The sequence below is a fragment of the Talpa occidentalis genome, unplaced genomic scaffold, assembly GCF_014898055.3.
Source record: "Talpa occidentalis isolate TD23 unplaced genomic scaffold, MPIMG_talOcc4v2.1 talOcc4.10, whole genome shotgun sequence".
NCBI classification, from domain to species: Eukaryota; Metazoa; Chordata; class Mammalia; order Eulipotyphla; family Talpidae; genus Talpa; species Talpa occidentalis.
Genome location: NW_023600993.1, coordinates 89,403,013 through 89,416,708, shown reverse-complemented (window position 1 = coordinate 89,416,708; position 13,696 = coordinate 89,403,013). Strand labels below are relative to the sequence as shown.

General features: G+C 49.9%; 1 protein-coding gene across 2 annotated transcripts; it reads left to right on the top strand.

Moving 5' to 3' along the window:
* Positions 1–3,294: 3,294 nt before the first annotated feature.
* LOC119234738 (signal-regulatory protein beta-1-like) lies at positions 3,295–13,453 on the top strand. Of its 2 annotated transcripts, XM_037497751.2 has the most exons (7): positions 3,295–3,409; positions 7,733–8,101; positions 9,745–10,062; positions 10,606–10,935; positions 11,749–11,850; positions 12,192–12,299; positions 12,891–13,453. In XM_037497751.2, the coding sequence occupies exons 1-7, from the start codon at positions 3,340–3,342 to the stop codon at positions 12,893–12,895; spliced, it is 1,302 nt and encodes a 433-aa protein (XP_037353648.1). In that variant the 5' UTR covers positions 3,295–3,339; the 3' UTR covers positions 12,896–13,453. The 2 variants fall into 2 exon arrangements, with proteins under 2 accessions (XP_037353648.1, XP_037353654.1); XM_037497757.2 differs by lacking the exon at positions 11,749–11,850.
* Positions 13,454–13,696: the final 243 nt, after the last annotated feature.

Here is a 13,696-nt window from a genome sequence, read left to right as displayed (position 1 = left end):
GCAGCAGGTGACACAGGAGAGGTCTGCTGCGCCATGTGGGGAGCTCCCTGGCCAGCTGGGAATCGAACTCATGCTGCAGAGGCTGCAGATTGCTTCATATTGTGGTGCTTAACCCCTTGAGCCACAAGGGAGGCTCCGTAATATCGTGTTCTTTTGATCCTTTGAAGAAATACTACCCTGAATTTGGTGTTTTGTATCCTCAGATATGATTGTGCTTTTATAACATAGATACACATACTTAAGCAATATTTAATATTACTTTGCATATTCTAAATGTTTTATAAATGCAATTATCCAGTTTACAGCACTCGGGACGTTCTCCTATAGTTTATTGCTTAACACAGCTTGTGGGATTTATTCATCTTGATGCATGCAGCTCCACTGATTGATTTTTCCACTATTCTGTAGTCTTCAATAGAAGACTATGCCAAACTTTATTAATTCTTCTCATTCTGGATATTGAAACTTTACCTGGTGCTTTGAAGTACAACTTCCCAATAAGACTCTTATCTTAGTGTCCTCCCCCACAAGGGACAGCACCCCTCGCCCTTCTAGCATGGCCTGCAGAGCTGCATGTTGTGTCATTTGGGGGCCTTGTTGTGCAAAACGGTTTTCATTTTCTGATCAAGTGTTGCTTTTTTAATTCATGCTTTTGATCTAGCTACACTGATTCACTCTGTGTGTGTGTGTGTGTGTGCGCGTGCAAGTGGTTGTCATGTTATAATTTATTATCAAGACTCACTGATCGGGGCCTCCTCTGGTGGCCCGCGGTTGAGCACTAGGCTGCGAAGCTGCCTGCAGCCTCTGCAGCACCGGTTTGATCCCTGGCCAACAGCGAGGGTCCCATATGGCGCGCAGACCTCTCCTGACGCCCACTGCTCCCCTCAGCAGTGTATTTCGTCACTCTGCCTGTTCTGTTCCCGACTCCAGCCCTGGTGAATTCGCTCACCCTCCTGCGCTTCTGACTGTACTCGGTGCCTTTATAAATAAATAAAGCTTTGAAAAAAAAAAAAAGACTCACTGATGCTCACAGCCACCTTCACTTTATATCAAGTTTCCATATACTTGTGTGGTTCTTCCTATGAGATCTTTTTCCACTGAGCTGCTCATCTCTTAGTCAAAGCTACACGGACAAGATAAGTCCATGTAATTCGTTTTGAAACCATATTGAGCAAAGTTTCCCACCTTTTCTTATTTAAAACTGTCATGACTCTTTGGATCCAAGTGATCTTAGGATCACGTTGTCAAGTTTCATGAAAAACCCTTTTAGAATTATTATTTGATCACATTGAATTTACGTATTATTTTAGTCAGCTGACATCTTTCCAGGATTGAGTTTTCCCATTCATGATATTCATCTATTTTAGTTTTGCTTTGATGACTTTTAATTCATGATTTTAGAGTTTTCCCATGATGGTTTGATGAGTCTCTAGTTAGAGCTAGCTTTAACAATTTCCAGTCTGTGGACATAAAAATGTATTATTACTGTTTTCAATGATTCTTGACTGTGGTATAGGATTATAATTGTGTTCGAGCATTGATCTTATATCCAGCAAGAACACAGGACACCTACTAGTACTGTTAGTATGTTTTCTTTGGGGGTAACCATTATAACATTAACCTAATGATCGAAAATCAATATTTACCTACATCAGAGGTACATATGCACATGGTTTGAAAGTCAAGTAGTTCCACAATTTCTAATAGGAAAGCCAGATTTACCTAACCTCCCACCATTTCCTCCTCCCAGAAGTAACTCTTTTCAATGCTTTAACTGAGTGCTTTAGATTTTACTGCCAAATCCCAGAGACAATTTACTTGTATTGCAATGCTTTGATTACTCTCTTTAGAAATTATTTATTGTCTCCCCACTAGGGCTGATGGATATACACTGTTCAGTTACCCCAACCTCATACCTCTCACGTGCACACTTTCTATCCTCATCACCCTGATATCACCCTGTTATATTTTCTATGACCCTTTTTAGTGTATTGCCAGAAGGAGTCATACTAGACCTAGTAAAGAAAAAAAATAGCCCCCCCCAAATGATTACATTATACACAGTGTGAGGTTTTTGAACTTGTGTCAAGGGGTAACAGGGTGGTCCCCACGAAAGGGGGAGGTTCCAGTTTTCCTGCCCCACCCAAAGGAGGGTGGGGCAAAAGAGAAGAAGAAGCTGCAGAAGGGATGGAAGAAGGAAGGAAGCAGGATGGAGAGACAGGGACCTGGACGAGGCACATGGAGAGAGAAACACGGGAAAAACTGTGCTTGCCTTTTGGTGTGGGCTGGCTGAAACAGAGGTGGGTATGAGACCCCTGGGAGGATAACAATGGCAACTTTTATATTGGTTCTGATTTTGCTCTTTTCCTCCCAGACTTGTCTGGTAGTTTCTGATCCTTTTCTGTGGGTCCCCACTGGAAGGTGCTTTAGCTTGTGGCAGGCTTTCAGGCCTTGCTTTGGGCCAATCCCATTTGGGTGGATTTTTACTCATGAAGGGATGAGTAACTTTGGGTGCATGATTTAGAAACCATATTCTTTGCTTTTCCTATATTGTTTACTAATTGTATCAAAGTTCCTTCCCATTAAAGTCTCCCATGTTTTGTGTTGATATGGCAGATGGCAGAACCTATTTAGAGCAGGCAGGATAAGGGGCTCTGGGGTATACCTCTCCCTGCTGGGTAACAAAGGGACGGAAGGGAAATTCTACTCACTGCAAGGAAATCCTCACCTGAGCTTCAGTGAGCCACAGGCACTTGGAACCCATGAACCTTAGCTGGTCTGCCTTTGCCAGTCCAGTCTCTCCCAGGACAGCTCGCACTGGTCACCTGTAGTGATAACGGCTCCATGTTCTGGATGCTCAGTTACAGACCACTACAGGCAAATGATTTCTTAAACACCTTTCCTAGTTTCTCACTATTGTAGTCCTCAGCGGGCCCTTGGACTGAGAGTAGCTCTTGGTAGAGGCGGCACAGACTGGCTACCAGCCAGTCACCCTAGAGCCCTGGGCATGGGCATGTGGGACACACCCTTTACCCCTATGGGATTCTCTTTTGCCTAGAGCGACTGAATGTAGAACCTCCGTGACCCCAAGTGGGGTAGCAAGCAAGTGGAGAGAGCACAGGCCCCGAAGTGAGGCACAATTTCCATGAAAACATGCGAGGAACTCCTGACCTTGAAGCTGCCCTCTTATCTCAACATGTCAGTGGAAGTGTGTCAACACCACGTCATTTCACCAATGACATGAGCTTCCTCTTGTATCGCAGGCAGGGCTCTGCTTCACAGAGCAGAGTCTGGGCTTCCAGCACACACCCGGACAGAACAGGCTCCTCCAGTGCCAGGATGCCTACCCCTGCCTCCTGGACCCACCAGTCTCCTTGCCTGCTGCTGGCTTTACTGCTGGGACTCACAGGTGAGCATGGCCATGGGAAGATCCCCCCTCCCTGCCCTGGATGCCTCTTTAGCCAAGGAGTTTTAGGGCATTCAGGTAAATAAGGGTAAGCCCCCATGGGGCTACAACAGAGATCCAAGACTAGACATTACTTGAGAGCACCGAATCAGGGAACTGAGAAAATTTTCTGTAATCTGTCACCTGCAACTGTTATCAGGGACATCAAAACAGATGATAGTTTGATGAATGTGTTAACTTGGCTGATCTTCACAACATGACTGTTTATAATGATGATTGTTGCCCCTGCTTTGCAGTAGGGGAAACCGAGGCAGAGAACATAATTTGCCCAGTGCCATCTGTGGAGATGCCAGAATTGAAGCCTAGGGCCAAGAACTCCAGCATTCATTCTTTTTATCACGTTATGCTGTGGGCTACTCAGTGGAGGCTCTTGCAGAAAAGTTAAGACATATGGAGAAACAATTAGATGCTAGAGACAGGACAGAGACCTAGGACAGACAGCAGGAGGTTGGACCGGGTTGAAATTCTGCTGTGTGCTCACAAACTTTTGTTAATGATGTGTTAGATGGTTACTATGTACCAATATTTTTATGAGCATTTTACATACACAATCCTCAAAACATACTCCTTGTATACTAGCAAGCCAGGACAGCTCTTCACATATATTTGCAAATGCATGTTGTGGTGCATGTGCATGCATGTACAGGTGTGAGAAGTGTGCAGACACACACACTCGTGGGATTTTTGAAAAGGTTTTCTCCATTGTTCTCTCCAATCAATTCTCAGTCTGCATGAAGTGCACATTGACAAATATTTAGTTTTCAGAGTCTCTCCACTGTCTTCCTTCCTGTTCTACTTCTCTAAAATTTCCCCTTCCTTTCTTAAACTATTGGACAAAAAATTCTTCTCCCTTGGTAAGAGAGTAAAGTGTGTGCATGATTTTCTTGGAGTCCTGCTCTCGTGCTGCAGGGGGGTGAGGAGGAAAGAAGGGGATGGAAACACAGAGCCTCACCTAGACCGTCTCCATCTGTCCTTGCGCCCACATCTGGGTTTGCACCTCTCCCCATGCGCTGTCATCCAGCATCCGTGCAGGCCTCAGGAAATCTGGGAGTGGAATTCTGTGCATTCCTCCTTGGAGGCCTCCTCCAGGCTGGATGGGCTGAGGAGACAAAAAGGGGGAGGTGCAGGTTCCTGAAGGATACAGAGCAATGATCCCCGTGTGTGATTCTAGCTGCACTCCTATCTCTGTCATCTATGTCCCCAGAAGCCTCTCAGCCTCAGGAAATCCGATGAGTAAAATCATTTCAATTTCTTGAACCCTCACCATGTACCAGACACAGCGGGAAAGGCCTAGAGGTGTCATCTCCTGTGACCATTATCTCTGAGGGAGCTAACTTATCCCCCTCCTCACAGGTGGAATAACAGAAGCACAGAGAGGTTCAAGGTCACTCACCCTAACTGGTAGAGCTGGATTTAACTCACACGGTCTGACTGTAGAGTTCCCGGGTTAACCACACCCTTCTTGGTTGCGCGTGACCTGTCTGGACCTCAGGAGCTTTCTGCAGCTTCTGTGCACGGAGGGGGAAGGGAGAGTGAGGGAAAGAGGGTTTGTGACTTTCTCTCCTGGGTTCTTCCTCTTCCTGGAAGTTGTTTTTATCTTTGGCCAAATATCTCCATGGGAAACTCTCGGTATTACGGCTCAAAATAGACCTCGGGTCTCAGGAAGGTGTAGTAACGGACAGTCACATGATCAACCATTTATTGCGCACCTACTATGTGTCAGAAGCTGTTACAGGAATGAGAGGAGTGTTGCTGAAGAGACAAAGTAGTTGCCCTCTTGGAGTTATGTCTTAGTGGGAGAAATGACAGCAGACAATAGACACACTGAATAAGTACAAAATACAGTGTATTAGGGAGGATCAGGGTTATGGGCAACAAATGAAAGTATTCCTAGATAAGAGAACTGCAAATACCTGCAGCAAGCTATATTTTAAACAAGGCAGTGTGGGTGGCATCTCTGAGAGAGAAACTTGAGCATAGGTTAAAGGGAGGTGTGGGATGAGCCGGTGGAGTTTGGGGGGAATTGCCTTCCTGACAGGGAGCAGCACGGGCAGAGGCCCTGCGAGGAGACTTTTCTGTTCTTCTCAAGGATGTGGCTCCCGTGAGTGGTGCCACTGCAAAGACCAAAGAAAGAAGTGATGATCTGACATTAGCTTTAATCATCTAGCACTTGGACGAGAAGCAACTAGATCATTTAAGGGGTCATTTCATGGAGAAACAAGGAACACCGGTGCACGACGACGGCTGCTGTAGAGACGGGTGAGGTCAGACCTTAGACACATGATGAAGCATCAACATATTCTCTGACCCGCAGCCTTTGGATGGGAGAGAAAGAGCCAATGCTTGGACCTGAGCCTCTGGAAGAATAAGGGGCCTCATGGGACATAGAGAGACCTGTCAACTGTGAGCTGTGCTTTTCCATCCAGGCACCATGTCCAGGGTGCTTTGGCCAAATTGGACTCCAATTTCAGGGGAAAGGTCTGGCAGAGATGTAAATGCAGAGCCACAGAGACTCTAATGACACTTCCCCACCTGTGGCTCCGGCTACTATCTGACCTTCTTTCCCTCTACTCTATTTCTCCATTTCTCCCTCCAGATTCATTCCTATTTCTTCTCATTTTTGTCTACACCACGCCCCCAAAATCCTCCTTAATATTAACCACCCCCTCCGTGTTCCAGACACACCATAGGACTCCCCCTACCAAGAGCGTGTCCCTCCTTAGGCGGCATGTTCACCATGAAGGGTACAAGGTGGATGGGCCTTCCCAGCTCACACTCCACAAATGCGAACCACAAATTTTCTCTTAAGAAATAAAAAAAAAAAGTAGAGAATTGTTTGAGTCCGAGAACAATCTGCTCCTCTGATTTAGAGTCCTGGCCCTGCCACCTGAGCCCAGGCCTGTTTTAGGACAGTTTCAACACAAAGGAATGTTCTCTCATGTCTCTGGTGTCTCCAGAAACTGGCTAGTGCAGCTGCAGTGAATGTGAACTGCAAAGTCCTGCACCTGCAGGTAGATGACCACGGGCCACTCCTGTCCCTGCAGCTCACGACCCAGGGTCACCACAGGAGCACCCCCTATGGTTCATTTCAAACACAGCCTGAGGTCGGTTCCCTCCTTGCTGTCTTGCCCACTGCTTCCATCTCCACTTTCTAGAGCAGGGTTCTCAAGTCCCCAGTCTTGAGCCACTTAGCCCAGCTCAAAGGCATGAATCAGGGTAGTCACTTTGCCTGACCAAATATTTTTTATTGTGGCAAAACACACATAAAACATACCATTGAACCACTTTTTAGGTTATAATTCAGTGGCCGCAAGTACATTCACGCTATTTCAATCTGTTAACAAGATGCACTTCACAATCTTTTCAACATCCTAGGAGAATACTCTGTACACATCCAACAATAAATTCCCTATCATTCTATCCCAGAACCCCAGATAGCCTCCATCCTACTACTTCTCTGTATGAATTTGCCTATTCTAATTCTTGCCTATAATTAGAACTGTATATCAGTCCTACTCTGTCTGGCTCATATTTTTTTAGAAAAATATTGTTAAGGTTTAGCTACATAAAAGGACATTGCTCTTTAGGGCTGAGTAATATTCCATTATTTAAGCCACATTCTGTTTATGCCTCATCTGTTAATGGAAATTCACTGTTTTAAGCCATTGAGTTTTGGGAAAAAATGATAGAAGTAATAGACACTAATACACATGATCATGGCATTGGAAAAAAAAATTCCAGGCTTAAGACTATGTTTTCCTTCTTTTTAAATACCTCGTTCATTGTGTGTCGGGAGCTCAGCACCTCCTGGTCATTCAAGCATCCAGGCCAGGGAACATCCCCTTCCATAAGCATGTGATCTCAGGAAGAGGTTGCTTCACGCACAGAGTTTCTTGCCGTTCAAGGACATCCTACCAACACACCCATCACTGCCACTCACAAACCAATGGTCTCAGGACTCGCCTGGTCCATCATGTTAAAGAACTGAAAATGCAATATGTCCTGACACCACAAAGTGTCCAGCAAGTATTTGGTGAATCATGACCCTTCCAGAGAGGCCTCAGGCACTAAACCTGCCACTTCATTTGGAACAGCCTCACATTACAGGCTCCTTGTGGGGGTTCCAGGTGATGACCCACATGTGTTGAGCCCAGCCCCCCCCCCCCGCCCCCGCCAAGGTGAGCACTGTCAGCGGGTCCTTGTGATAGTGCTTGAGAAAGCCTTCAGGGTCACACAGGATGAACAAGGAACTGCTTTGCTTTCCAGCAGGAGCAGCCGGCGAGGAGGAGCTGCAGGTGATCCAGCCTGACAAGTCCGTGTCGGTGGCAGCTGGAGAGACGGCCACTCTGCGCTGCTCCCTGACCTCCCTGCTCCCTGTGGGGACAGTCAGGTGGTTCAGGGGGTCGGGTCCAGGCCGGCAGTTAGTCTACAGTTTCAAAGGAGTAAAAGATGAAGGCCCCTTCCCCCGAGTAACCAGTGTCTCAGATGTCACAATCAGAGACAACAAGGACTTTTCCATCCGCATCAGCAACATCACCCCAGCAGACACTGGAGTCTACTACTGTGTGAAGTTCCAGAAAGGAAGCCCTGACACAGAAGTGAAGTCGGGACCAGGCACGCAGGTCACCGTGAGTGGTGAGTACCGTGGGTACCCCCCGCCCGCGTGTGGCAGCAGGTCACTGTCACGCCCTCCTTTCTGTGAGCAACAGCTAAGAGTCAGGCGTGGTGGCGGGTGCTGATCTACATGGCTTGATTCACCCCCTTCTACAGACCAGGAAAGTCGAGGCTCAAGGCTGCATGGCTCAGAAATGGGGTAAGGTCTGGAACCTGACTTTCTGGTTCCACAGTTCAGGTAAATGAAGAAAAGATGCATTTTTTTCCTACTAGCAAGTATCTCCTGGGCTCCAGTGTCCATGTGAAAAACTTTCCGAGATGTGCTGCTTCTGAATGGCATTTAAATGGGAACTGAGTTGGCTGCCAATAGGGGCTGGCATCCCCAGGTTCCTTCTGCCTGACCCCCAAGATGTCCCTGACAAAATCTGTCCTCCTTCCTTTTAAAGTGCTGCAGCTTTCCGGAAAGAGAAATCTTCATGACAACACCTCGGATCTCATTTGTGTGTTGGTGTCATTTCCCCGAACATCTCTCTAGCGGGCCTGTGACAAGAAGAAGCAGAGAATCACCAGCAGTCATTTCTGCTGCTTTTCTTAATCAGGTCTTCAGAGCAGCAGCAGGACTTGCCACTTTCCTGGGTGTTTGCCCTGCTGCTACCCCCCCACCCCAAGATGGGTGGTGACCGGGACGGGGACAGCAGCCACAGGAGCTGGTTGTCAGCACCTGCTGTGAACCCGCCCGTGCTGGGCACATCCTCACTCCTCTGCCCGGGTGGGGCTTTGATCACTTTGCACAGAAACACACTAGGAGGCTCAAGGACACAGAACAGAGACACAAGGGGGTCACTCATGAGGTCCGTCCTGGGTGGGGAGACTTGGGCTCTGCACCTCCCCAGTATGAGGGGGGCGCTTCTGCCTCTCTCTAGCCCTGACCACGGAGAGATGCCCACCTTGGCTCCCTCAGGCTCACGGATCCTTGTTTCCAACCCAAAACTGACCCCGAGTAGGAGAACCTCAATTCACAGCCCTCTGACCCCTCCCTTCAAAATCAGAGCTGGGCACAGATGAGACCTACTTGAGAAATTGCTTAAAAAATGGAAAGTTTGGAGTAAATCCTTCCCCGCCCATGGGGAGAGCTGGGAGACCAGACTTGTGCTTATTACTCATCTGAGTTTATCTTCTGAAACTTGCCTCAGCAGCCTGCTTTCCTCATGCACCCCAGAGAGAGAGCCTGCCCCCCATTTCACAGATGAGGAAGGGAGGTGCCTGGACCCTCTCAGGGCTGTCAGGCTTATGCCAGCCTCCACGGGGCCCCCATGTCCTGCATTCCTTCTGTGAATGCTTCTCTGACCTTGGAAGGCCTCCCAGGGTGACCGCTATAGACACTGGGGTCATGTTGTTCCTGAGCCCAGACTCTGGAAATCCCCTGGAGAGAGAAGGGGAACTCTGAATCCGGCCTGCACCATGTCATCATCTCCTGTTCCTGGTTCACCTCTGGGAGCCTGGGTGTCCCTAAATGAGGGTGATGACACCCTTAATTGTCATGTCTTCCTGCACCCAGCATCACTAGAGACTAAATGATAATGAAGTGAAGTATAAACAGTGTCACCCGCTTATCCTTGGTGGGAGTCACAGTCATGCTTATTGTTACAAATGCTCCTTCGCAGCCAAACCCTCTCGCCCTGTGGTATGGGGACCCACAGAGAGGACCACCCCTGGGCAGACGGTGACCTTCACCTGCCAGTCCCACGGCTTCTCCCCCAGAGACATCAGCCTGAAGTGGTTCAAAAATGGGAATGAGCTGCCAGCCGCCCGGCCCAACGTGGACCCCCCAGGAGAGGCCGTTTCCTACAACGTCTCCAGCACAGCCACGGTGCCGCTGGCGCCGGGGGACGTCCGCTCCCAGGTCATCTGCGAGGTGGCCCACGTCACCCTGCAGGGCAGCCGTCTTCGCGGGACAGCCAACTTGTCTGAGACCATCCGAGGTGTGAACCCCCCAGCCCAGCCCTGCCCGGGACTCAATTTGCTCCTCCCCTCTCTCTCCAGGCACAGATGTCCCTGAGTCCAGTTCCACTGTCCCTGGCCATCACCAGCCCTGCATGTGCAGGTCACTCCCCCAGTCTAGCCGGCAGCTGCCAGGGCAGCACCTCCCACGTGCCTGGAAGTGAGCGGTAGTTTCCCGAATTTTACCCACAGCCACCCCACCACCCGGCACCCCCTACAGCCCTGCCCCAGGTGCTTGGGGGTGGCATTTATTTGCCACAGTGATTGTGATCCCAGTGCTGCCTGCAGGGGCGGGGCCTGTTGATTTCCCTCCTATTACCCTCCAGTCCTTGTGCAACTACAGTATGCAGGGCACTGTGCGTAGTGATCACACACACATGGAGAGAGAGCCACAGTGTTGGAGGCCGGCTGCCTGCCCAGCATGTCCCGGGTGACACCCCTGCTGAGATGGGGCAAGTGACAGGCCCCCCCCTCCCCTGGGATCTGTGCCATAAGGTCAGAGCTTCTGCCCTGTGCTGTTATAGTCCCGCCCACCTTGGAGGTTTCCCAGTATCCCGCGGCAGGGAACCAGGTGATTGTCACCTGCCAAGTGAAGGAGTTCTACCCCCGGAACCTACAGCTGACCTGGTTGGAGAACGGAAACGTGTCCCGAACAGAAAAGCCCTCGACTCTCCTGGAGAACAAGGATGGGACCTTCACCTGCACGAGCTGCTTCCTGGTGAACGCTTCTGCCCACAGGGGGAATATGGTGCTCACCTGCCAGGTGGAGCATGACGGGCAGCCTGCGGTCTCCAAAGCCCTCACCCTGGCGGCCTCAGCTCACCAGGACAAGCAGGACACCGGTGTAACTTCAGGTCAGGCCTCAGCTCCAACTGACCCAACATTTTACATTTTATCTTAATTTTTAGTGCCACCGGTAACAATTCATGTGTTACTGATAATCTAGAATGTACAGCTATGAACAGAATATAAAGGAGCCGCCTCATCCCAATTTTCACACCCTGAGTGCCCACAGGTCAAGTGTTCAGAACTGAGCATTGCAGGTCATAGACGTAAGCTCAAAGAGAGAAAGTGGGGATTGGAGGTGATCTCCCACTCTCAGGCCTGCTTTTACCATCTGCCCCCCATAGTGACTGCAACAGCCAGGTCAGCCACCCCTCCTGGCTCCCCAAGCTCTGTTGACACTCTAGTCTGTGCCGGTGTCTACACCCCAATGATCAACATCACCGACTGAGCTGCGCCTCTGTCTGTGAAGTAGTGGCCGGTCTCCCTGGGCGTGGAGTGTGAGTCTGGAGCTGACGTGGGCCAGCAAACATCACAAGAACTCACTTAAATACATGACGTGCAAGATTTAGTTCCCTGTGACTTCATGTCCACGTCAATACCCTGCGGTTTTAGAGTTATAGAAAAAGGAGTCAAGGAGCAACAGAGTGGCGGGTGTGGTTTAATTTTCCCCCTTTGAGTAGCTGTTGGCTGCAGAGACCATTTCTGCAGAGAAGCAGCTGCTCTCTGCACTGTCCTTGGCCGCGCCAGTGGACAGAAGGGGCCCCAGTGATTTGGCCCTGAGGTTCCACCCCACATCTCAGGTCCTGCAATTCCCACCAGGGCCCAATTGTAGCCCCACCCAAACATCAGCCCCATTCCTCACCCACCAGCTGTTCTGACAGGTCAGACACCGGAGGGCCCCCCAAACTGTGGAGACCATCCCTGGGGAGCCGGTGGCCTGGACTCCCTCACCCCGGAGCTGCCTGCACTCTCCTTGCACCATGGTCAGTCACTCCCGAGACCCTGAGGTTTGAGTCTTCTTGTGCAAAGAGCAAATCTGGCATCATCCTACCAGACAACAGTGATGGATTTTCCTTGTTTTGGTCACACTGCTCTTAAAGGGCCTCCTCAACTCTCTGAACCTCATGTTCATAATCAGTAGAGCACGGTCATCACCCTCCGGCACCTTGGGAAGCTCTTTACCCTGATTTCTGCCTTAATCTAGAGAAGGACGCAGGTTCAAGCTTCAGAGGGTGATGGACCAGGGGAGCCCAGTGGGTAGTGGAGGCCCAGGGAAGGGCTCCGGTGTGGCCCCTAATGGCGCCTCCTGTCCCTTGTCTTCCAGGCAAAGAGCAGTCGATGCCACTCCTCATCGCTCTCCTCCTGGGCTCTAAGGTGCTGCTGCTGGTGGGTGTCTCTGCCTCCTACATGCACAGGAAGCAGAGGCCTGACTGTAAGTCCTGGGGAGGGAGGGCAGGCCAAGGTCTGTCCCGGGAGGGGCAAGGTCAGGTGGAGGGTTGCCCCCAGGTCACATGTGGTCAGGGCCCCAGGAAATAAGAGAAGCTGACACACCTCCCTCAACACCCTCAGGAGGCTTAGGTCCCTCAAACATTCCCAGCATCCAGAAAGTGTTTGGGGAACTGCAGAGGGTGTTCCAGAGTGACTGGGGAGCCCTGGGTGGTGTGGAAGATACAGGCAAGGGATGAATGGAGAGCCTGGGTGGGGGGCTCCCTTGGAGACCATCTCTAGGGACTCTGTGGGTAGAAAGGTTCCACAATGAGGGGAGTGTTGAGCAGTCCCAGGTTTGCTGCCCTGCGGTGTTTCTGAGGCTTTGTGTGATGTGCAGAAGGGTTGTGGTGTCAGCGCAGGGGCAAGAGCAAAGGCTGAGATGCAGAGGCCTGTCTCGGGGACTGCCCAAGAGAACAGCACCAGAGTCATGAGAAGGGCCCACCTAGAGGAGGAGGGACTAGAGCCTCCACAGACTCTGCTCCCCAGGCCGCTCCCCCAGAGATCTGCTGCCCCACCCTGCTGTCCCTTCTCACAGGCTGACCCCAGAGCTGGCTTCATCCAGGGTCCGCTCAGGAATGCACACCCGCAGAATTCCAAATCACCCACTTTCAGTTCTCATCACATGGCCAAAGTGCAGTGGGATGGGAACAAGGGGCTGCTGGGAATGAGACCCAGAGAGGGACGACGCCAGTCACTGCATCAGAGCTGGTTCCACCATCGTCGGCCACAAGCCAGGGAAGAAAACGGAAACTAGGGCAGGTCGTGCAATTTGCTCTAATGAGAAAACCACATTAAAACTCGCTTTGACTCTACAACAAGCATGCCTTCATCTCATCCCGCGTAGCCCTTGAAGGATATTATATGACTGCTTTTTCCACTGCTCTGTAGTCTCCTATTGAGGAATATGCCACAATTTATATTTCTTCTCATACTGGATATTGAAGCTTTACGTGGTGCTTTGAAGTACAACTTCCCAATAAGACTCTTATCTTGGTGTCCTCCCCAATCTGGGACAGCACCCCTCGCCCTTCTAGCATGGCCTGCAAAGCTGCATGTTGTGTCAATTGGGAGCCTTGTTGTGCAAAAAAGTTCTCACTTTCTGATCAAGTGTTGCCTTTTTAATTTGTTTTTGATCTAGCTATACTGCTCGGCTGTGTGTGTGTGTGTGTGTGTGTGTGCAGTAGTAGTCATGTTATAATTTATTACCAATACTCACTGACCTTCACAGCCACCTTCACTTTCTATCAAGTTTCCATATACACCTGTGGTTGTTTTGATGCAGACTTTGTTCCATTGAGCTACTTGTTTCTCAAGAAGAATGGCCTTGTAATAAGTTTTAAG